This window comes from Melanotaenia boesemani, chromosome 11 (genome assembly GCF_017639745.1).
Source record: "Melanotaenia boesemani isolate fMelBoe1 chromosome 11, fMelBoe1.pri, whole genome shotgun sequence".
NCBI classification, from domain to species: Eukaryota; Metazoa; Chordata; class Actinopteri; order Atheriniformes; family Melanotaeniidae; genus Melanotaenia; species Melanotaenia boesemani.
This window is the reverse complement of record NC_055692.1, coordinates 30,833,714-30,859,375: the sequence shown is the minus strand read 5'-3', so window position 1 is coordinate 30,859,375 and position 25,662 is coordinate 30,833,714. Positions and strand designations below refer to the sequence as shown.

At 39.3% G+C, this 25,662-nt stretch overlaps 1 protein-coding gene across 1 annotated transcript in view; it reads left to right on the top strand.

The window, feature by feature from the left end:
• Window positions 1–25,662, top strand: part of loxl2b (lysyl oxidase-like 2b) — a 37,846-nt gene that overhangs the window by 5,453 nt on the left and 6,731 nt on the right. The window contains exons 4-8 of the mRNA XM_041999264.1: window positions 11,321–11,532; window positions 15,532–15,748; window positions 19,248–19,431; window positions 21,585–21,736; window positions 22,213–22,380. Of these exons, the coding sequence (XP_041855198.1) occupies window positions 11,321–11,532; window positions 15,532–15,748; window positions 19,248–19,431; window positions 21,585–21,736; window positions 22,213–22,380 (933 nt within the window). The remainder of the gene's footprint in view (window positions 1–11,320; window positions 11,533–15,531; window positions 15,749–19,247; window positions 19,432–21,584; window positions 21,737–22,212; window positions 22,381–25,662) is intronic.

Below are 25,662 nucleotides of genomic sequence, written 5' to 3'. Positions count from 1 at the left end.
CTGTGTTATACAGTATATATGTATATGTACAATTTTAAATGTCTGAAAACCTTCACTTAAGCAGACTTTAGAGGTCTGCGAAGCTCTGAAAGTTTCAACATCAACACAGTCTGACTTTTCAGATACCAGATAGTCTTCATACCCAGCTGATTCAGACTTTGGTGATGTCATTGATTTTAACCAGCTTCCTTTGTTGGAAACAAATGTGCTAGTGCTCATTTTTCACATACTGTACATTCACTAGCACTGCCCTGGAATCATACTCCCTGTAAAGCTGCAATGTGGAAGCGGATACGTTTCATTTCCTGTGCAGACGTTTAAAGACAGAAAAGATAAAGGTCGTGATTCTCCAGAGAATGTGGCTGCAGATGTCTAGACGGCTGGAGTCCGGATGGGATCACAGCTAGAAAAAAAAAAAATTTTGACTCAGCTTTTCCAGTCACTAAAAGAAGTCACATGGGCCCCCAGCATGTAAAACCCACCCTTCTGCAGAGGCCTGGCCTTATCATCTGAGGACTGGCAGCCACAGTCTGGTGTGTAATGGCTGCCATGACAACATTTCACTGTTTTGTGGGTCGGGATGATTAGTAGGCTCCATGTGGAGAACCACTCAGGTGATGGTAAGCTCAGTCAAAAAAACATCAGAGGAAATATCCAGAGAGTGAGCTAAGACCGAAGTGAGACGTGAGCCGTTGGAGGCTCATGTTTCCGACCTCTGACATCAGGGTTCGGATTCCTTGCTCCATGTTCTTTGTCTTCTCACAGACTATTAAAATGTTTATACTTTTTTTTTTACAGACAGAAAATAAACTCATTCCATGAATTTGTGCTTTTGTGGTTTGAGGTTTGCATGGTTTCCTGCAGCTGTATATTTAGACATGTCTGTCAGCTGGACTGTAAACAACAACACACACTGACAGCCTCTCTGCATCTCTGACATATTTACTGTGGCATCTTTCCTGCATTTATTTATGCATCTCAGTCTGTCACTGAGGAGCTCTGCTGTCCTTTCAGTTTAACCAAAGCGGCTGCAGAGGATTTCTGAGGTCCGACCTGCAATCATCGCATGTTTTTCATTCCACAGAAACCAGTTTCAGCATTATGGAATTCCAAGGTTTATGAAATGTGATGCTTGGCAGCACAAGCTGAGTGCAGCCTTATTTATCCAAATTAGACAAAGAGTCCCACATTCAGAGTTAGCTTCATTCAAGTTCGCCCTCAGAAAGAGACAAAAACAGCAGTTAGAAACGTTTGAGGAGCTCGTTGTGAAAGAGGAATGTTCTGGTAGGAGACTGGCTGTAGGAAGGAGCAGTGTACAGCTGCCTGTCAGCAGCCCAGGCAGGACGCAGATATGTAATTAGGGCCAAGTATTATAATTGTGGCTGTTTTTAGTGCAAATGTTCACAATTATAAGTCATCAAAAGCTTTAAAAAAATGAAGAATGAGACGTTGTGAGGTTGGTTTGATGTGACATTAATGCAGGCTGTTAGAAATGAGCTCTACTTACTTTGCTCTTACTTAACAGATGAATCAATAATGTAATGGAAGTTATATTAATTAGATCTGTTTCATCTTTAGTTTTTTACACTAATATTAAGTCATTTTTATCTCTGAGCTGGAAACATCACATTTAACCTCCTTTGGACTGTTTTATAAAAAAGACATCACTGTCTTTTTTTGTGCTTGGGACCATAATCTTGGAAAATCCCAACATGGTCACTTTGTTCGGGGCCTCCTAGGTTTACAGATACATCAGTCAGTGCGTGTTTCAGAGTGTTTGCAGGTAAAAAGCAGGTCATACTTAGAGTATTTATTCAATCCAGCATCTCCATCTGCAGCACCACCCAACCTCATGCAGCATTCTCCGTACTTCAGATGTGGAAATTTAAATTATACACCTTTTTTTTTAAAATTGCCATTAACAAATCATTTTCTTTAACAGTTAACTTAAGAACGAAACGAGTTGTGCAGGAGTTGATTTTTTTATTTCTGAAAGATTTTCTTTCAGTTTTCCTAGTTGGAATTTGGACAATCTGATTTCTCATTTTATTATTAGATGTAATAGTTATTTGCTACCATCAAAACAAATGTCAGTAAAAAGCAGCCAGTTAAAGCTACTTTAACAAATGTCAGTAAAAAGCAGCCAGTTAAAGCTACTTTAACAAATGTCAGTAAAAAGCAGCCAGTTAAAGCTACTTTAACAAATGTCAGTAAAAAGCAGCCAGTTAAAGCTACTTTAACAAATGTCAGTAAAAAGCAGCCAGTTAAAGCTACTTTAACAGTAAAAATTAGTCACTAAAAACTTGAACGTAACTGAGAAATGGGCAGTGAAGCCTGGTGTACTGACAGGTGTAGATTCAGCTTTCTTAACTGTGGTACAGTGATTCACCAACATGGAGTGGGAATTAGTTCTATCTGCACCTGACTGAACTGTAGGCGTAGCGGCGTGGCTCAGTGGGTAGAGTGGTCGTCTTGTAGCCTGAGGGTTGCTGGTACGATCCTCCCCTGTCGAGCTTATGTCAAGGTGTCCCTGAACAAGACACCGAACCACAAACTGCTCCTGATCGGTCGTGGTTGAGCGTGTGTGAGTGGGTGAATGTGATGTATGTTGTAAAGTACTATATAAATACAAAGCATTTACCATTTAAGTGTTTGGGAGCTAGTCTGTGGTAGCGTGAGCTTTTGGGTAAGGGAATGTATACGGAAATTATTAAAAAAATTTAAAAGGAATTAAAAATAAAAGTGTGAGAAAACGGCATGATTTATTTAAAAAGCAACACTACATATGTTCCCAACTGTAAAGATAAGTGTTTACATGTTTTAAAGACACACACATGTTATCACATGTTCTTTTACCTCCTTTAGTCTGATCTTATGCTCTGAAAAATCTTTCAGATTTGCTCTCTGTATTTGCATTTTCATCTTCATCTTGTCTTCCCCCCCCTTTCCACAGGCCCTCCGAGCAAAGTTTACATTTCCCATTTTCCTCTGTGTAGTCATTTTCCCCTCTGTGGCTTTAAGGTCAAATCTTCCACTTTCCTCCCTGTAAAACCAAACATGTCATAGTTCAGCTCTATATTTTGCCTTGTCAGCCCTTCAGCAACGTTATGTGATAGATTAATACATGGCCAGTCTTTAAGTCACAACCTCAAACAGATTTAGATTTCATTTTGGTCACATTGCTGGTAAAAGTTTTTACCCTGAGGCATCACGTTCCCACAGAGTATCTCAGTCGGATGTTTGGCCTCGAGAGAACAGAAAGTTCTGAGTGCTCGATCTGACATGAGGAAGAAGAAAAGATCTTATTTGGATCAAAGCTTGCTCTTTTAAAAATGTGATTTCAGAATTATGTTTGTTATCTTTTTTCTGTGTACATTGTGTTCGATCTACAGGGAAACAAAGATCCCATGAGAATGCTAGTATATGCAGTATTTTACATTGGCATCACATGTCCTGCCTTACAGGCAGTAGTGGACCATGATGTTGGTTAAGACTTTTCAGTGAAGTAGTTTATTGTGGTTGACTGGACAGCAGGAGTTGGTCCCACTCAGCAGGACTAACAGAACAAAAACCTTGTAGACCAGTAAAGATTCTGTTACATCTCTTTATATCTGTGTAACTCCTGTCACGTTCTGAGCGTTCATGCGAGATGCTGCAGTTGGTAAATGTTTGTTTGGAAAGCTGTTGTAGTCTTGGGGGCTGCACACTCAGCCAAAGTTAGATTGTCCACCAGTGTCCTGTTTACCCCCATTACAGAGTGGTACTGCATGCAATAAATAACGACTAAGGTTGGTTTAAATTCTAATTGTATAAACTCCCATTGAAGACTAGAGCCAGATATTAGTGGGGTTGTTAACGGAAGTTTTGTCTGGCTCGAAAGGGGCTCTAGATTGTAAGGTTTGGGTTGGAGAAGCATTAATACATATTACTGTAATATATCTTCACCTGTGATGGACTAGCGATCTGTCCAGGGTGTACTAGAGCTGCACAAAACCTAAAAAAATGACGATTGTGATATTAGTATACGCAATATGTCCTTGTTGCCTGTTCTATGTAGATGCTAGTGGATGCAGCAACAGAGCAGATGGAGTCAGTGTTATGATGGTTGAAGGTTATGAGAGGAGCAAAGAAAAAGTGGATGCAGAACAAGGTTATAATAGTTTTGAAATTTTTATTAGTTTAGTTTTTATTTGTTTTAGTTTTTTTTTTTTTTATTTTATTTTTCTAAATTAGGGTATTTATGAGATACCCATACGTTAGCAGCCTGAAGTACAAAATGTGTGCAGTGCTGCTTCTGAGATAGTGTGCTAGGTAAAATTCAACATAACCAGCATACTAAAGACACACATCAACATAACACGAATCCATTCAAGAGACAGTTCATAGTCCTTGGCAGCCAGGAGTCTAAAGGAGCTCAATCTGACTGATCATGAACAACCTGAAAAAAACCAGCAAACTCTAGACTCTAGAGTTTAATTCAGCTGATTAACAGTACAGAACCTCACATGTTATACTGGACATGATAAAGTGAATGCAGTGAATATTTTAGACACTGAAAGTGCACGTGTCTGGTAGAACACAAAGCCAGCAGCTGGTTAAGATACTGATGTATCTCAGCTGGATGCTGATGTGCTTTTCGTTTAAATACTAAACATGCATAACCTGCTGTCCAACACTGGTAACAAAAATGAATTTAAGCCTTTTAAATTCAGCTTTTCAAGATTGTGTGTGTGACTGTGTGTGTATAGGTCTGTGTGTGCGCGTATGAGACTATGTGTGTGTGTGTGTGTGTGTGTGTAACTGACAGTGTGTCTGTGACTCACGTTTGCTCCACATGCTGCTCAGCATGAAAAAAAAAGTAAAACGAAGGACATTTTTGCTTCATTTTAGTTTGCTTTGTAAATACAGTTTCAGTTAGTTTTAGTTTTTTTTAAAAAAAAACTTGTTTTTATTTTTATTTCAGTTAACAATAATGTTTTTTTAATTCTAGTTTTTGTTTTTTTCCATTAGTTTTCATTAACTATAATAACCTTGATGCAGAAGAACTTTTAGCTCAAAAGAACAGCACATAGGCTAGAAGACAGATGACACACTACTAACACAGGTAACCACTAGGGGAAACAGGCTGAATCTACACTACAATCACAGGGAAAAGTTCCTAAAATCTAGCATTGTTTTAGCTAACGCTATAAGTCAGGATAAAGCTATAAAGGTCAACAGACATCCATGCATGGAGGTTTTGCAAGTGGAACTCAAACATCAAATTTTATTCATTACAAATCATAATGTCTTCACAACTGTCAATAGTGTTATCACATATGACATTTTCTTAATGTGATGGATGGATGGATCCTTCATTTCCATTCAGTCATTGTGTAATTTACATTCCAGTTAAGCTTTGTGTTCACGACTTTTTGAAACATCTGTTTCCAGTTTGTTAACAAAGAGTCTCTTTTAATGGCTCTTAAAGGAGGAAGTGCACACTGTGAGGCAGCTTTCTCTGCATTTTGTAAACATAAACTGCAAAAGCACACAATGTTTAATTTACGGTGCAGCTGGTTGAATATTAGTTATTTACTCTGACTGTGTTTTTATTTATTGATGGCTTGAAGTCCAGATAAAAACATACCTGAAAATGAAAAAAAAGTTCTCAGAAGGAGATGTGGAAATAACCCCACAGTGCATGTAAAGCCAGTGTTGTGGTATTTTGTTGTAGATGTGAGGTGATTTATGCTGGTAGGGAATTGTTTAAAGCCTCTATTAGAACCATATGTTTGTCAGCTCTTTTGGTAAAATGATCTGTTTTGACTAGAGAGGAGATGCAGTCAAAGAGAGCAAAATATTTCTAAATTTTCAGGTTTTATGTGTCAGGGCATGAAAAAAGAAATCATTTGGTCTGTACCAGGTCTTAAAATTAGGCCAATAAAACCTTAGATGAACAATGCATGACATTACCTCTGGTCTGTATTTATTTAATATAACTTCAGCTTAAATGCAGAAGCAGTATGTGGAAAAACTAAGTCTAATCTTACTGCTGCCAGCAGTTAGAGCAGCCAGGTGCTGCTGGTCAAATGCACTTGATTAATTGATCATCATCAGTGTGAGCTCCTCCATAAAAACACACACCTGAATGTTCCAGGCCAGAACATTCAGGTGTGTGTTTACACAGCTGATTGTTCATGCTTATAAATCTGGGAAGTGTTATCAGGCCATTTCCAAACAATTTGAAGTCTGCAGAAATAATGATTATTCACAAGTGGAAACCACTCAAGACAGCTGCCAGTCTTCCCAGGAGTGGACGTCCCAAGCAGTTCAGGCTGAGGTCAAACTATGCAAAGCTCAGAGAAGTTGAATATAACCCAAGAGTTATGTCTCAGACTCTACTGGCCTCCGATAGCTTGTTCAATGTTTAAGTTAATTACAGGGTGATTATAAAAAAAACCTGAACAAACTAACTTGTTTTGAAGAACACTGAAAAAAAGGCAGCATCATTTAGGTTTACAAAGCTGCGTCTGAACAAACCACAAGACTTTGGGAGCAATGTTTTTTGGAAAGATGAGACCAAAGTATTCTGGAGCCAAATGTAAGTCCATTTGTTTGACAGCAACAGCTTGTCTAAAACTGACTTATGTAGCAGAACAACAATCCCAAACACAGCAGCAAAGCCTAGAACTCAAACTGATAAAAAATGGTGTGTGGGACCTTTAAAAGAGTTGTGCATAATTAAATCAGCCTCAATGAAATGATGCAACATAATGCAGAATGGGATAAAATTCCCCCGCAATAAGAGAGATTGATAACTAAACAGAAAGTTATTGCGTCTAATGTTGGTTATGTGGTGGAAACAGAAGTTGTCCTGCATTAACCAATAAGTTTTCTTTTTGTCACGACTAATATGAGAAACCATGCTACACTCTTATACTCGGAAAGTAGAAGGAGTCAAGTTGTCACACAGGTTAAAAAGATGCATCAAGATGCATCAATAATAATTTTAAAATTACACCTCGGCCATTTGAATCAATTTGCCTGAAGATTGCCACACCTAATGCATTTCCATCAATAGTATACAGAAACAACGTTAAATGTTGCAAACTGTCACATACTCCCATCCTTTATGTTGGCATGGTTGTTTGGCCAGACATCCACTAGAGGGCAGTGCAGAGTTCAGAGTTCATGTCCACCTTCCAACGTCTGTGTTAGACGCAAGCATGGCATAGGAGGTCATGATAATGTTCATTAAAGAGACGTAAAAAGAGGCAACATAGTAGATGGCGTAGGTGTACCAGTAAATGCTTTGTGGCTTTCTTTTCTCTGGTTGCACATGAGCTCTGCTGCACAACAGTGCCCCCACAGTTTTCAGTGGTTTTGCTCCATTTGCTACATCCTCCTACATATCCACAATCTCTCTTAAAATGGACCGAAATATGGATGTGCAGGATGCAGAAGGTTCCTTCTGCATGCATTTGCATATTTAGCATAGAGCATAAGTGAGCCTTTTTATTTTAGCATATTTTCCTTCCAAAGAACCAAATAATGCAACATCTCAGAGTTACTGAAGCAACAAGCTGTGACTACAATGTGAACATTCCACCGAAATCTTTCCACTTCTACCAGACATTAGATGGCAGCTACATGAAAGAAGTTAGATTGCGAGAAAGGGATTCCTATTTCTAAACGCTACACGTGAGATTGTTGCAGCAGTTTATTCTTTTTGTGGCTCTAAAAGTAGTTGAAATTGAAAAAATGTACAACCGAACCTCAAAGTAGCCTTGGTGAGTCAGACCTGTGTTGTTGCACACTGAGGCCCTTACACTTCTGTACAACTCATCTTACTAATAGTTTTTCCAGTTGTAGCAATTTCCTTCTCGGACAAGCAAAGGCTGAGGAACAGTCCCGCTTCCCAGAGTCCACTGGAACAAGACACACATGGTAGAAATCACTTGTTTTTCTCAGTCAGATACTGTAATCTCTTTTTTTTTTGGTCTGCAAACATACACGTGACAACCATCAGAGATAAACAGGAAATTCATTAGGAGAGTTTAGAAATGAGAGCATGAGGGAGGAGGAGGAAGAGAGGGAAGTTAGGACAATAAGTTAGGACACTCAAATTGATTTCATGTCATATCCCTGCAAGCCGTTCATGCACTGTACAACTGCCTCACGCTGGCAAGGTCACTATTCCCACATTTCCACGTATGATTGTAGTATTAATACAGTCTAACATTGCCCTGCAGTCCAGAGCTCATTGCGATGGACCAACATGATTAATGTGGTTATCTTTGAGAGAAAATAGTAGAGGACAGAAAAACTGATGATTTGTAGTTTCACTTTGGTGGCATCTGCCCTTCCCTGGAGGCAGATGCCAACTGAGGAAAACCTCCTCTCTCATTATTTTATGTCAAGGTTCCTTTGGCTCTTTGAGAGAGGAGCAAATTCCAGACTGAGATCCTTCCTCTCAGACCACACTGTCACAGACAATTTATAAAATGTAAATTTTTAAAATAGTCGGAGAGGAGCAGTTCATTCTAACACCCTTGCACTGCCTGTTTCTGTAAGTTATCTACCAAAAAAATGTTTTATGCTAAGGTTTGTACTGAATTTATTGAACTTGAGTGTACGCATGTATGCACAGACATCTGCTCAACATTCTAGCTTATCTATAAAAATGCTAGTAGCGTTGTTTTAGCTAATGCTAGATTTTAGTAACTCTTTTCTTCCTAATAAAAATGGTTTGGTCTTCAACAAAAACAGATCATGTATGATGGACTAGAGATAAAATAGAAAATAGACAGATTTGAAAAAGTTTGAAGATGTTTCTTTACTAACTTTTGATAAATTACAAGGAGATTTGTTTTTATATTCCAGTGTGGAGTGTAAAAAGAAATTTCTGTCAGATCAAACAGAGTTTCAGACATTAATGGAGACTAATATGAAAAAAATAATAACTTCGATAACACCAGATAAGATACACTCATCAGTAACGGTGGACCATTGTCTACCATCGTCAGTCAAGACATCCATAAAGCTGTTCTTGCCGGCAGATGCGAGGTAATTTGAACTCGCGGTAAAGGCAGCAACTTGTGTCCCCTGGTGTTTTGTTTCAATATGTATATCACGCAGGCTAATATTGCAATGAAGGTAAATTTTTTATATAACTGCAGCCCTAATGCAGATTCTCAGAGTTTTGCTTATTTCTCAAAATAAAACTTCGCCATCTACTTCAGGCTGGATGGGAACTGCTCAGTGCAACAGTCTTGAAGTCCTGCCACAGATTCCCAGGCAGATTAAGTTGTTTTGTTTTGAATTGATTCCAATTTTCTGGTTTATTATTTTCTCTTAAGCCACTTGAGTGCCACTTCAGCTGTTTTCTTCAGAGTCACAGTCAGTCTCAAATCTCTGGAAGACTGTAACAGGCATTATTCAACATTTTTTCCACATTTAACACCATACATTAACTGTGAAGGAAAAACATTACCACATCATGATGCTTCTACTGCCATGCTTCACTGCAGGGATTATGGGGAGGAGTTAAAGCTCAGTTATACTCGGGCGGCATCTGTGTCAGGTCGGCTACGCCATCACCACCGTAGGCTATGTGTAGGTCCGCAGAGGCTCGACGCACCCCTCTCCCAACCAGACGTGCAGTCCGGCGACACGAACGCAGTGATGCGGAAGTAATCCATTGTTGGTCAGTTTGAGATTACGTGTTTACCGATTTTTGAACGAATGTGGAACGACGTTTCCTTCTTATTTGTTTGCGCTGTAAAATGTTCAACATGTAGATAATTTCTTCGCTTCCATGATTTCTCAAAGACACTGCAGCATGTCAGCTGCCATTGTTGTTCTAAAACAGGAAATTCTTGCCGGAACTGAAGCGGACCATTGAAGAAACTCAGCCCTGTGGATTTACCAGCCGTTACCAGCTCTACTGCCACCTGCAGATCCAGAAAAGAAACTGCAACATGACGCTGTTATCCTGCCCGAGTATATACTCACATTTCATCTGCATCAACTACGCCGACCCAACCTGACGCAGACGCCGCACGAGTATACCTCCAGCTTTAGGTTTGTAGCTGTAGCTCAGGAGGAAGAGCAGTTGTCCACCAACCAGAAAGTTGGTGGATTGATTCCTAGCTTCCCCCGACTCCATGCCGAAGTGTCCTTGGGCAAGACGCTGAACCACATGTTGCCCCCTGATGTGTCTATCTGGGTATGAATGTGTGTGTGAATGTGACATGTAGTGCAAAGCTTTCTGAGTAGTCGACATGACTGGAAAAGTGCCATATAAGTGCAGTCCATTTACCATTTAAAAGCCAGAAAGTTCAGTTTCATCTGTCCAGAATACCTTCATACAAATGCTTGGAGAGTCTCTGACCTTAAGCAGTTTATTGAGAAGATAATTGGGAGCATCAGTTTGTTTTCCTTTTTAATGTTGCAATGCTGTTGCTTTCTACCTCTCACCTGCTGGTCTAATGTGGTTTTTAACCATTATATCTAATGCAGCATTTCTTTCCTGCACCATCATGAAACATTTGTGATGGAAATCTTTTGATAATTTCAGCTTTTTAAAGCAAAACATGAACAAAAAACTGTAAAATAACACAGAGCAGATTACTTTCTGCATTTCCCTTGACTTGACACAGTTCTAATGTTTCCTGAGAGGAGGCTCAGGCCAGAAAGATCCAATCAGCTTGTGTGTGCAGAGGTTAACATGACTGAGTGCAGCCTCACACATTACACATATCTGTGGCTGTGTTCAGGCCTTTATAGTGTGTATGTTTCTGTCTTTTTTGTTTTACATAAAGCCACTATCAGTAGTTGGTGCAGTAGTGGGACAGACACCAACACAGAACCACTACTGATGTTCTGTTTATGTGTTCTGATTTTCCAAGCCCAGTTCTGCTCATGTCTGTGGTCTGTAATGTAGACCCTGAAAAGAAATGTCAGTTTCTTAACAGCCTCTTAGTGCATGTTCACTCACAAAGGTGTGTTTGTGCATTTTTTTCCAGTGGCATATAAAACGTGTTACAACCCTTTGATACCTTTGGCTGTTAAAGGCAAAAAACAGTTGCATGGCAGCTGGTCATGGTGTTTAGCATTAACAAGGTAATTCACTGTAAAAATATTTGTGTAGGCTGGGGAAGATTTACAGGCAGCAGAGATTGAGTTGTGGTTCCTGGATAAGGGGGTGGGACCGGTGGGGGGGTTCTATAACTATGTGTTATGTAATGCAGGAAGCACAGCCTCCAGACTGATGTAAATTACAACTTATGCAATAAATCAACTTTCCTAATTCATCTCTCAATATTTTTCCCCACAGAGCCTTGATATCCACGTGGAGGATGTGCGAATACGAGCCATCCTGTCGTCCTACCGAAAGCGCATCCCTGTAACAGAGGGCTACGTTGAGGTGAAAGACGGCGGTAAATGGAAGCAGATCTGTAACGCAGAGTGGAGCGAGTTTAACAGCAGAGTCATCTGCGGCATGTTTGGATTCCCCGGGGAGAGGAGGTACAACGCCAGAGTCTACAAGTGAGTATGAGTGGCCTTTTAATGCTGTGACTCAGTGGTTTGTTGGACAACTGCGACATCTGCCTCCGCAAGAGTCGACAGATGGAAAACTCATCAGTTTTTTTACTTTTGTGTCTTTTGATCACAAACTAGTAATTACATGTAAATAACAAATGCTGCTGCCTCACACACATGCAAAAACATGAACTTCTAATTGATTTATTTAATTATGTAATAATTATTTAATTGAATTCTAACATCTAATTAACCAAATTTTATCTTAAGTGTGAATAACATTTATTAACTACATTAACCTCGTTTGTGTAATACGCCTTTTAGGACTGTAAATTTTCAGTTAAAATATTCAGATTCTAAATAAAAATTGATTTTAACTTTTCTTTCTTTACAAAAAAAAAAAAATGATGTCAGTGTCTGTTAAAGTCCAGTGTGTCCAAATGAAGCAGAAGCTTGACATCAGAGTAAAAAAATGGGGGGAAAAATGACTAAAAATGAACTGATTGCATTGCAAATGATGTGAAATAGTTAGGAAAAATAGACATAGTGCACAATCACACCAGGATTGCTCAGGGGACTTGGTTTGATTTGCGGAGAGTTCTGAAAAACTTACCTTTGGTGTGGTTTGCTTTCACTTGGCTCTTTAATCAGAGCAAACTACATGAACAGGCGATGTTCCTGTAACGACCACTGACTGAGAAGAAAGAAGAAGAAAATCTGGTTTTTGGATTGGCCAGGACCAAAAACTGCTCATTCACCATAAGCAGATGATGAAACGATATATTAATTCAGTCTTGGGGTTTGTGTTTTCATTTTGGTGTTCAAACCTAATGAGTTTTTCAGGAGAGGCAGCGGGATTTCAAACATGTTGCTCTACAACACATCCTACCTACATCACTTTCTCACTAGCTAGCCTGTTAGCTTTCACACTGAAAGCTAACACCCGGGGTTACTTGGTTTGCTTCTTTAATCCGCTCCCAGATGCAAATGAGTGTTCACACTATTCCAAACGGAGACAAACTATCCATAAAGGCAGACCTGGGTTTGTTTAAGCGGACAGCACCGGTGTTAATGCACCCCCAGACTACTCATCTCTACCAACACCGGTTCTTCATTAAAAACCTCAAAATCTTATGAAATAAAGTGGAATATACAGTGTTGGATATCCATTTTAATACCAGACACACAGATTTTTTTTTTTAAGATTTCAGTGCAGCTGAATATTTAACTTCTCTCAGTTCTGGTTGTTAACTGATGATCTGAGCCAGGATGTTTGTGGTGTTCCTGCAGTGCTTAACTTTCATATCAAGTGAGTCTTGGTAGACTGTGTGTGTGAGACCAAATGCTCATCATCACTAAAGATGGGACATGCTGTTTTTTACAGAGTCTAAAAACTGATTCCAAACATAAATAGAAACCAACTATCTCCAAGCAGTCTGTTGCGGCAACTAACTTGCATCCTGATTATCATTAGTACAGAATTCTGAACTACACAGGAAGTCAATGAGAAAATGAGGGAAAATGAGAGAAAATTATGAGAAATTTGCTTTTAAAAGAGCCCACATGGAGCTGTAGAGCAGGGGTGCCCAAGTTCGGTCCTCGAGATCTACCATCCTGCAACTTTTAGATGCAACCCTTCTCCAACACGCTTGAATCAGAGGTCATCTGCATGTCATTCAGCTCTGCAGAGGCCTGGTAACGAGCCAGTCATTTGATTCAGGTGTGTTGGAGAAGGGTTGCATCTAAAAGTTGCAGGATGGTAGATCTCGAGGACCGGATTTGGGCACCCCTGCTGTAGAGGGAAAAGCTCATAGTCGGTGGCACAATGTGGATTACAGAGAAAACACACAACATATCAAAACATCAAATGTCTGGTTCAAACTTGTTTGGTTCAACTCTTTTTGGGTTTGAAGTGAAAAAATGTAGTTTTTATTTATTTATTTATTTATTTATTTTTTATGAAGTCACTCTTTCACTGTTGAAGTTCTTTCTCAGCTATTAGCCATCTCTGATTCTGGGGGGAAATCTTTTCCTCCTAAGGATGATGATTGGTCACCTAGTGACAGTGAAAGTGATGCTTCTGTTGGGAGTCATGGTGCGTCCATCCATATTAATAACATACCTGACGCAACATGTGTGGGAGATGACAACTCCGAGGTTTTATACCTAACAGAGATCAGGGTGGTAGAATTCTAGTATTTACGAGAGTTCCTGGATGTAGTCGAAGCAGCTGAGGTGGAAAACGTAGCACTGGAGCAAAATATGTCCAGATAGCGCTATAAATGTCTGTGATGATGGCTGGGTCTATTTGAAAAATGAGGAAGAGCATCACCGGTGGATCAAACAGTTTGATGAGACAATAACTATATATATATATATATATATATATATATATATATGTATATATAAAATATTCCAAACTGCAATTCTGCTGACCCTCCATGGGCCTGAAATGTTTGGGTTTTTTTATATCTGAAACTTATACTCAGAACATGGTTCTTCCTGGTCACTTTCCAGGGGCCCAACCTCAATTAACCAGTTCACCCTTTGTCATTAGTATATTTTATTTTAGTTTTTGTTATTCAAATATCTTTAAATGATGTCTAGTTTGCACTTAAATGTTGCCTTTGAAACTAAATATGTCAAAACTTTCAAGCTTTGCAAGGTGTTCCAGAAGTGAATTATTTGCCTAATATTACAAATCCTTCAGTTATGAAACCCATTCCCAACTCCTGTCTATCCAACTTTAAGTCATCCCACAAAGCTGAGGAAAAATTAGTCGCTGCAGAGGGATCTAAATCATGCTCACACATGTGAGCCTGCAGCCTGCCAGCCATCAGGTTAATCATGACCTGCCATAAAACTTCCAGGACTTGGGATAACCTTGAATTTTCTGTCTGCCTGGGCTGGAAGTCTCCAGCTTTAGGTAACCACAGCTGCTCCCTAACTTTCCATCTACGTGTCAGCTCGCTCCGTGAAACATTCAGTCAGCTTTTACAGGCGGCCTTTATGAAAGGGAGCCAGAAGCTGCAGCAGCTTCATAAACCGGATTTCCATCATCCTCCAGACTTCTAGCTCAGCTGGACCCAGATTCACTTTAAGATTTAGATCAAATTGTTTTCTTTTTAATGTGTTTTATATCCTGGAGATGTTAATGTTAAAGTAATAAAATGACAAATATAAAGAGTTTTAATCAGGAATATTAATCATGCCTAAAACTAAAGATTTGACTAACAAGATAAATAAATGTGTATCATCTGTCCTGCTTAGCTGTCCTTTGTGTGGCTCAAGCTTAAGTCCAATTCCAATTATGGATCCAGACAGGATCTTTTGTTTCCCTTCTTCAAATCCAGCTGGAAAGCAGCTCTGTATTTCAGCATAAAGTGGCGGTCAAAGTGACTTTGAGGATGAGTTGATATAAGGAAGTTCTCGTGTTAAGGATGATTTATGGTAGAAAATTAGCTGTGGCCAGTCGATTAAAGTCTGGGAAACAGAACTTTAGAAAAACAGAATGAGAAGATTTTTAGGGAATTCAAACTTTCACATCATCTGGACGACTGACGACCACCTTATTCGATCCTGGCTTCACCTGGACAGCACTCACATTCATCACAGCTGTGATCAGATTTGATTTGAGGACACTTCAGAGTTGCTTGTCAGGCTCCAGACATGAGCTGTGAAAGGTTTCCAGGGCACAACATCGCTCTCACCAGCTCCCAAATGAAAAACAAATGCTGCATGTCCTGCTTTAATCAGCTTTTTTTAATGTCCGCCTCAGACTTGGCCTGTGAGGATAGGACGTGACACTCTGCAAATGACTGTCACTGAATACACAAAATGGACTTATTAATGAATAAAACATGCTACAGAGGCCATCAAGTGTTCATTTCCTGTGTTATTCTTACTTCTTGTAACATCTCCCACAATGTAGGATCATTTGTCTTATGTAAAAATATCAATTGACTTTAGTAACCTCCTTGTTTCCTGCTCTCTTCTCCTGTCCAGGATGTTTGCCCGCAGGAGGAAGCCAACGTACTGGGACTTCTCTGTCAACTGCACTGGCAACGAGGCTCATTTGTCTGGCTGCAAACTGGGTCAGGCAGCGTCAATGAAGTCCAATGGGACCTGTGCTGACGGGCTGCCCGTGGTGGTGAGCTGCGTGCCTGGAAGAGCCTTCGCCCCAACGCCCATGACAGGATTTAGGAAGGCTTTCAGACAAGAGGTAACAAACACGCCACCTTAGTTAATGGGTGAATAAAATGTCCTGTTTGGACAGCAAGGTTCCAGACTAACTTCTTGCATTAGGTTGCACTGGTTCGCCCAACTTTTTTTATTTGGGTGCACCAGCAAAAAACAAAGCTGCACCCTGACTTTCACAGTGACTCTCAGCAGCAGGATTGCCTGTTGATCGTTACTCATATACATTGATAGTGTTTTAAATTGTTGTAAGAATGATGTTTAGGAAAATATTTATCTTTATTTGAAGCTGGAATGAACTGAACAAAGAAATTCACAGTATGTTCTCAGCCTGATGTATGCAGCTTTTTTATTTTTTCCACAGTCCTTTTTTGGACAACCTCTTAGCCACTGCTGAACATCTGGAAGAGATTTGAGCCCCGTCAGTGGAGGTGACATCACAAAGACGGGGGGTTGAAATTTGTTCAACTCATCTAGATTTTATTTTAGTTACTGGTGATAACGTCACACCCACATTCTGCTATTCTCATCTGTATCCTTCTTCACCGTACTGGATGCTTAATGTCACAGTTTCAAACCAACACACAACATGGTGAACAGCTGTGGATCAGAGCCAATCAGAGGTGAAATCTCCTCCTTTCTCTGCATTTTTTTGACTTTTTATCACGGTGTCATTCTTCCTTGAGCTCGTTTCGGAGGGCACGAACACAGAAAATGCAGACAGACATTCGGAAATATAAAACAAAATCACCAAATATTTCTTCTTCTCAGATGTGCAGGAGAACAGGGTACAGCTGCATCATTAAAGCAGCATCTTCATCTGCTTTTCTTTCAGGAAAATAAAGATTCATCTCAAATCAGCTACCCAGAAGTTGATAACTGAATTCTCAGACTCAAATTTTAGAGTTTTAGGTTTAATTGTGTTTCCTGAAGGTGTTATTTATCCTGATGCACGCACAGATCTTATGATCCAACATGGAAAATCAGATCTTTTTCTTACTCATGCCGTCTAAAAGGTTCCACATGTTTCTTTGCATTCCTGCTACCTGTGATGTCACTCAAGTTAGGGATGATGTCATCGTCTTGCACATCTGTTGTTCAGGTGTGTGAAAGATATTTTCAAACTAGCTGTGTGCGTTTATCTTTGAGACCTTGAGATGGGGATGACCTTTCTGTTAATGTTCCTTCATCACTGAAGCAGCAGAAGTATGGGCAGCATGTGGTTGATCCTTAAAACATGAGATCAAATGGAACAAAGAGGAGGGAAGAAAATTAATAATAACTGCAGCTAATCAGCTAATCAAACAATTAAGTTTCCGTCTGACTCCTTACTGTAAAAGTATTAATTAAGAGTGGCTCCATGTTTGAAGATTTAAGAAAAAAAGTCTACTGGGTCCAACCCTGCTAAGCCAGGTCTCCATGCAGCCCTGCTGGTTCAACATCTGGTGGAAAAGCTGAAACCAGATGAGTGGAGGCTGTTGGAGTAACATTAGTACCCACATGTTTTTTGGGTTGTTTTTGCAGCTGAGTGTGGGAGAGTCATTGGGGTTATCTATAATTATATTTCCATTTACATCAGGAACTTTTTTTTTTTAGGCCTGTCTTTACTGTACAGAGCTCATGTTCCTCTCACGCTTGATCTCTGACCTCAATCAGCCGGTAAAAGAGGAAATTTAAATCTCAGTCTCTAGATTTCAGGGGTTGTGAAACTCTTTCGTTCTGGAAAGGATTCATATGTGTGTGACTTCCTCCAGTGTGTGAGGTAGGAGCTTGCATGCTCTGTGTCACGTTTCACCCCTCGGTGCAGAACTGGGGGCGGCGTGCCTGACATCACGTTTCCACATCTCCCAACACACCCAGCAGGCCTGGCTCCAAGAAATGTCATAAAACTAGATGTTGCCTTGCAGATACTTGATATTCCTCATGCTTTCCACTTTTCTTTCTACTGGCAGCGAGAGATTGTTTTTTTTATCTGTTGATAGGTGCAATATCTTCCAAGTCTTTTAAATTCTTCATTGTAAGCACAACAAAACAAAAGTCTAAACAATGAAAGGAAACATTAGAAAGCCTTCATCTAAAACAGATGCTGAAATAAGATCTAAATTATAACACAACAAGCTGCAATTTGTGAAACAAACAGTAAAAAATATCTAATTCACACAATCATGCAGAGCCTATTATTGTAAAAATGTATGGCAGTATTTATAACATGCTAATACAGTACCAGTCAAAGTTTGGACAAACCTTTTCATTAAATCTAACAGGAAAGTGTCCAAATTGTTGACTTGGACTGTATTAGCATTTAGCATTAGCATTTTCTAAATACTGTCATACTGAATCGGACTATACTTGTAATGTACTTGGAATACATTTTCTTGCACAAATATTTGGGATGTTCTATATAGCATTTCCTCAGATCTTCACCCTTTTGACCCTTTGTATGTTGATAGTAACAGTTGGGTTGGGATGGGACTTTTTTATGCTACATTTACAAATTCAGCCTAACTGATTGATTGGAATTGATTGGACTGAATTGTGTAAAGAATACCTTAAATTGGGCTGTGTGTAACTAGATTACACTTGGACAGAATTGGAATTGTTCTTGGATTGAACTGAGTTGTAACTGCATTAAACTGGACCAAATTTAATTAGAATTTGATTTGACTGTGTTTGATTAGGCTGGAAAAGAACATTTTCTATTGCCTGTAAAATATTCCGAGATGACATTTGTTTCGACTGGTACCATTTCATTAAAATAAAAAAAAAAGAACCTGAAGCATCCCCAATAATTTAACTGACTTGTTGAGCAGTGGCCTTTTTGTGGGTTTGAAACAGATGTAAGAGTTTTCTTTTCCTCTGTGTACTGATGGATCGTGTATGTTCAACACCCTGACATTATTATGATCATGGTTTGTGGGTTCTTTGACTCCCAGGAAGCACTCATTCTTGCCAGTATGACACTAAAACTAAATCTACTCTTTACAGTGTAATAAATCCCAGATCTTTACAACAATCAACTATTTCTGCTTCTTCTGAAGCTCAGGAGCTTCTGGTCGAATTTTTAATTAATAAAACAGATATTACACCTCCCATAGTTCATGACTTTGCAAGATTAAAAGTCACATTTTTGAAAAATGATTGTTGAGAAGGCACACAGTGAGAGTAAAGATGTATGATTCCAGACCCTACACACACACACACACATATGTCTGGCTTTATTTTGTGAATACAAATACCAGTAAGTTAGGTTTAACTGTGCAGCTAATGTGTTTACTTGTAAAATGAAAAGCTTCCAGTTTATTTTAAGGGCTGAAGAGTATGTTCTATAAACATGCAGCCACCCAGTCTGCTGCCTCAGCTTTCTCTGCACAGTGAAGGAAAAGTTGATGCTCCAAACTTTCAGCTGAGTCTTCTATTTTTGAGAGAACCGGAACATCCATAATATGTGGTTTTCTCCTTCGAAGGTTTGGCTATTGAAACTTTCGCTGCGACTCCTCCTCACAGCGTTTCTGTCCTGTCTGCAGCAACCGTTGGTTCGTCTCCGTGGCGGCGCCATTGTGGGCGAGGGCCGAGTGGAGGTGTTGAAAAACGGAGAGTGGGGTACCATATGTGACGACCACTGGAACCTGCTCTCTGCCACCGTGGTGTGTCGAGAGCTGGGCTTTGGAACAGCAAAGGAAGCCCTGACTGGTGGTCGGCTCGGACAAGGTAGACATCAGATAAACATTCTGGGATGCTGTCAGATGTCAGTAAAAACAAGAATTAGCAACATTTTCTTCAGGCCTCTCTGTCCTTCATTTGTGTGATGCTGTCAATGAGAATTGCATAAAGAAAAAAAGTGATTGGCATGTACAGAGAAAAACAGAACAAAGAGGAAAAAGCCAGACTAATTACAAAGTTTTCCCTGTTCTTGTATATTTCCTACATGGTACGGGATGATAGACTATGGCTGTAGAGTAAAACCACATTTCACAAAGTAATTCTAGTCCTTCTGCTTCTTTCCTCATTTCACGTGTTTGTTACTGGAGTGTCATGACCTCACAGAGCCGATGGAAAGTGATTGCCACTTGAGCTGCATTTTCATGATGGCTCTGGGCCAGTGAAACGAGCTGTAACCACAACACCAACTTTAGAACGTAACATAGTTATTATGGCAACGTGTTAGTATGCTCGTATCTTTTACATTCGTCCACCCATTAATTAGCTTCCAGGACTCATTCTCTTAAGCTCTGTTTACAGCCTTCAGCGGGACTCAGAAACAAATCTGTGTTCTAGCTGCTAAACGCTTCACCCACAGGTCATGAACTGTGCTGTTATTTGGTGCCACGAAGGAAGTGTGTGATGATTCTCAGAGCTGTTTAGTTGAAAGCTTCTGTGTTTCAAAACAGGCTTCATGACAAAGGTAAAAAAACAACCTAAAAAGAAGGTTGTAGAAAAGAAAAGAAGCTAAAAATCTAAGTAATAAATGTGAGTTTGTGCAACCATCAACTCCTCAACACACTTATGTCAAGTTGATCCAGCGCTGCCATGAACGACACCGATCAGGACAGCTTTAGAGTCTTAGGATGCCTACTTGTGGCAGGAACATGAGTCTCAGCTAGAAAGACTGATTATTTTAAGAAAGCTTTGACTACATAGCTGCACTAGATGGAAGCTTGGCATGGTCACGCTGAGCCTACACGGACAGTAAAACCAGGAAGTCCACTATTAACTTAAAATCTGTCCACGTTTTACTGTTAAAATGATCAGTAATTCATGTTTTATTTTGCCTCTGAAACGTCTGAAAATGAAACTCCAAAAGTGAATGACTGAGATTTATTCCTTTGTTTGTGAAATAGTAACAACTTTTCCTGTGTTACAGTGGAAAGTTAGCTAATTTAAGGAGCTTTTTTGGATATTAAACTTGACTGTGACAGATAGGTGGGAATAATGGTCAATCAGAAATGTCCACCAAGCTCCACCCATTGGTTCACTGAAGTCTCAAAAGTACTACTTCCCTTACAGGGGCTATATTTCTAGGTAGATTCTGTATTTTGGAAAGAAGATGTAATATCTGCATGTGCCTGGTGGAGACCTTCTGCTATGTGGACTTTCAGCCTCAGCAGTCTTATTTTATGGTCTCTAAAGAATGCATCAGCAGAGTTATGGTGCAGGTTACACTGAGGGTCTTACAACATTCATAGCTGGCTTTGATGTGAGGACTCTTCTCCCAGCAAAAATGCACCTTTTAAAACTGTTTCTCCATCAAACACACAACAGTTACTGGACCTCCCTTTTTGTTAGTGTCCTAGCTTACCTGCCACCAGGAGAAAAATGTTTGTAACCATGAGCCATTAACTAGCAAACGCAGGTTTTCTGTTGAATGCACAGAGAGGTTAAACTTAAACATTCCAGACAGGTTAGACATGGAAAATGCTGGAACTAAAAGAATTTCCCTTCTATAATTTTTTTCCGTCTTGATCTCTTTGCTAACCCTTCATAAAAAAACAAAAAGAGGGGTTTTAGATCAGGTCTTAAAAGAGTAAAAATGGAAATGTTGACTCCTTTGTGGATTTACTGGTTTTGTAATGTCTGATTCTGCCCATTGGTAATAAGATTGTTACACCTGTTAGTGACATTTTGGGAGTGAATCTGTTTGTTGTTGTGAAGGGTGACAAGGGCTGAATACCATCACCTTGTGTGTACATTCCTTATCATTAAGTCCATTCAGAGTGACTCCAGTTGAGTTCTACAAGCATCTCTAGGAGTTTAAAACCAAACAGGACTGATGGAAAATCCACCTGCATATTTATTTAAAGCCAAATTTTCTAAACTTTATAGTGCAAACATTGTCAGACTCTCCCTGCTTATGTGTTTTCCAGGTATGGGCCCGGTGCACATGAATGAGGTGCAGTGCTCAGGATTTGAGAAATCCATTACCGAGTGTTTCTTCAACAAGGAAACTCTGGGTTGCAGCCATGAGGAAGATGCAGCTGTCAGGTGTAATGTCCCAGCTATGGGCTTCCAAGAAAGGGTCAGACTTCACTCCGTTTACACTTCACAACACTTCAGCAACTTCTAGAGCTTCTTTCTACAAAAAAAGAAAAGAAAAATCATGATGCAGTAGATGATCTGACAGGGAACAGCAACATTGTTTTACACGTTATGTGTCATTTTCAAATGAATTTTAACAGGAATTTACTAGTTTTACTTTGTCAGCTGTTGCAGCATGTTAGGTTTTTTCCAGGTCATTTAGAATCCAGGTCAAGAATGACTTATGAAACATTTCTATGTTGCATCAGTCATTATGAGCAACAAATGTCTTTTTTTGTTAATCTTTAGTCATGCTTTTTTTTTTTTTAACAAAAATAAAGAAAATATGAGTGTGTAATGATTTTTGTCCTGCATTGGTTGCATGATCTACTCTTTATTTCAGTGGCTCGTGTAACAGAGCATATTTACACACATCTGTTTCCTGCTTTTTTTTCTTTTCTTCTTTTAAATCCACAGCTGCGTCTGAGAGGAGGTCGCAACCCCTACGAAGGCCGGGTGGAGGTGCTGGTGGAGAGAAATGGTTCTCTGGTGTGGGGGACTGTGTGCAGCGAGGGTTGGGGTACTATGGAGGCCATGGTGGTCTGCAGACAACTGGGACTGGGCTTTGCTAGTGATGCTTTCCAGGTACGAGCCTGTAGCTGCTAGATGGAAACACACCATGACTTCTTTCAAACTTGTGGGAATGTAAATGTATTCAAAGTTTTATTTAATTTTATTTTATTATTTATTTATTTACACTTCTTACCAGCACTAATAACATATGTTTTCATAATTTAATTATTGAGGAAAATTAAGCTAAGTGAGCATGTAAAGGATTTTACTGTTTTATAACTATATTCCAAGGATGATGGATCATAAGTAACACCCCATTATCAATACCATTACCAAATTCACAGCAGAGATTTACTCATGCAACCTCCAAACGATCAAAACTGATAGAAAATACAACCAACAAAATCAGAAATCAGCATGCTTCCCTGCAGATTCCAGCCTGTTGGGTGTGAACACACACACACACACACGCACTGCCACACACATTTCAGATCTAAGTGCGGTCCAAACAACAGATAAGTAACAGTATGTCTTGTAGTCCATCATTTTCTTGTCTGGGTGAAAACTAAACACGAAAATTCAAAATACATTTAAGACCCCTTGTGGTGCTCGATATAAGTGGTGGAAGATCCGGCTCCTTTCAAAGATTCAGCTCTTTTGGCTCTTATAGTTCCCAGTTGATTCCTAAATGGCTCTTCATTTAGTGTCTTCTACTTAAACCTTATTTGGTAATTAAGAATGATGTGTTGGTATGAAATTTTTATTCAAGTGTTTTTTATAAACGCCCTATTTTTTTTGTTTTTATTTATTTATTTATTTATTTTTTGGTCAGAAAAGAAAAATGTTAGTAATGTTGAGTCTTTTAATCCATCCTTGCTCTGATGGATTTTTTTCATTTTACAAATTCTGCTCTCGGCTTTGCTATCTCAAATAATGTTGAAATCTAGTTAGTATGGGCTCAGCATAAAGCCATAAAGCTTAGGATTAGCTTTCATTTTTTAGACTGTGATTTTTACTTTTAAGCCTTTTCTTGAAAAGTCCCAAAGAACAAAAGCTTTAAAATAAAACTCAGAACATAAGGAGCTTAAGCTAAAGTTAAAAACTGTGATGCGAACCAGCTACTCCATGCTGTATAATGGGACATAGGTAATAAGTAAACCAGTAAGTAAGTCAACTCCACAGCACCGATGAAAGCATTTTATCTGATAGTTCGTGGAGTTTTCACTCAGGTGAAGAAGTTCATGATTTCATAAATATTTCTTTCTGCATCCCATCAAACTGTTAGATATGGTTCCTCTGTGTTTAGAAGGAAGAATTGTTCTCACAGGGTGAATGGATCTTGACGGGGAAACTGACCTCAACACAACACCGGTTTTTTGTTACAGTAAAAGCCAGCTTATAAAGCCTTCCCACCGGCTTTTAGTCCAGCTTTACCGTGACTGAAAGCCGCCATTTACCATGACTGTGAAAGTGACTGAAATCATGTAAACATATACTTCTGTATCAATGAGGCTGGTGTATTTTAGCAGAAACTACTGTTATGCTGCCCATGGTAACGAACAGCACTGTCTAAAAAAAAAAAAAGAATAAAAAAAAAAGTTAGCTTCAGGCTCATTGGGGCTGTACCTATGACTTACTTGTCGAGGAGAAAGCTGCAACTTCAGCATCCCTTTTTAAAATCTTCCTCCCTCCTTCTACCTGGGCAAGATGTGGCGAGTTTGATCCTTTTTTGTATCGTCTGGTCGCGTTACCTTTTAAGTCCTCTTTTTCGCTTTCTTGGCGATGGTGAAAGTGGGGAGGATGTTTGACAGCTCATTTACCAACCCAAGAGAGAGAAAAAAAGATACCCAATAGCAGAAGCTTTAAGAGAGCAGACAATGTGTTTGAGTGTGAGAGAACGAGATGAAGCTCTAGCACAGGAGATTTGAACCTGCAACACTAAACTTGAGAAGAGGAGCAGAGTTTTAAAAAAAGAACGATATAATTGAGAGCAAAATGGGACTTTCTGAGTGTGAGAGCAGAGTTTTGAGAGAGAGCAATATGATATTTGAGCGTGAAAACCAGAAATCTTGCTTTTAAATCGAACAACTGTGGTCTTGATTAAAGATAAGGAAGTATCCCCATACCCGTGCTGCTGAAGCATGTGCATGGTCCTGTTTTTGTGAATAACAGTTTAACAAATTTTCCAACTTGCCGGAGTAGTAAGCCTCTTTCGTTTATCTTCTCCGCATCTCAATCACTGTGCGCTGGTTGCAGGGAAAACACATAGTCGGTGCTATTTGTCCCTTGCCGGCTGCTGTAGTTTCAAGATGGCAGACCATCATGGCGCTGCCCTTACCCACCATATGTATAAACAAATCTAAAATTCTTCGTTTTTGAAAATGTGTCAAATCATTAGTTGATGTCATAATACACCAATGATAACACATATATACATGCAGACATTGATTTTGGCAAGTTAACAGAAAATGTTACATAATGTCCCTTTAATCAGACTGATGACTCCTAACTTTATGACACATGTAATTGTTTTAATGAAAACATACTGTGTAAATCATTTTAGTTAGTTACTTCATTCTTATTTTCTTATTCAGCCTCTATGCAGAAAACTCGATTTCCTGCAGATAAGCTGCATGTTATTTAAAAATCACTCACTGGTGGCATTAACTTGAATCTGCTTGATTCACCAACACTTTTATGTCATCTTTCAGAATGAGCTAAAAACAATCAAATATGTAAAAAAAAAATAAAATAAAATATCAACATTGCTTTTTTCTCTTATATGAATTATCATTGAACCTATATCCTGTGTTTCTCTGCATACAGTATGTGGTTGCTATAGGCAATCAACAGCCACATGTTACAGCTGGTTACTGCTGACACATGTAAGACATAAAGAAAGAAGTGCTTGGGGCACAGTAGTGACCTGTGAGGCTTCGTTACAGTACAACATTAAGATAGAACTGGTGGGCGAGGTCACCCAGCGTCATGCTGACAACCTGTGAAAGTGTCTGCAGAGCCGTGGCATGAACATGGAGGAGGCTGGATTTGCCTCCAAGACAAATCCATTACTCATTACTGACACAACTGTCCACAACCCTTTTTAGCAATTTAAGTTGCATCTTTTTAGAATAATCTGGAAAAAGAGATGTTACTCATGTAAAGCTCTGAATGAGCTCTTTAGAGGATTTATGACAGAAGTTAGACAAGTAATAAAAAGAATGACTTAGATCAAAAGCAAGGTGGAAATGTTTTAAGATTTCAGCAAATCCTATAAAGCAGGTTAAAGGTTTCTGCCTGAAGGGCTAAAATTGGCTCATGTTACATGAGGATAAAATATTTCTGGGACAGCTG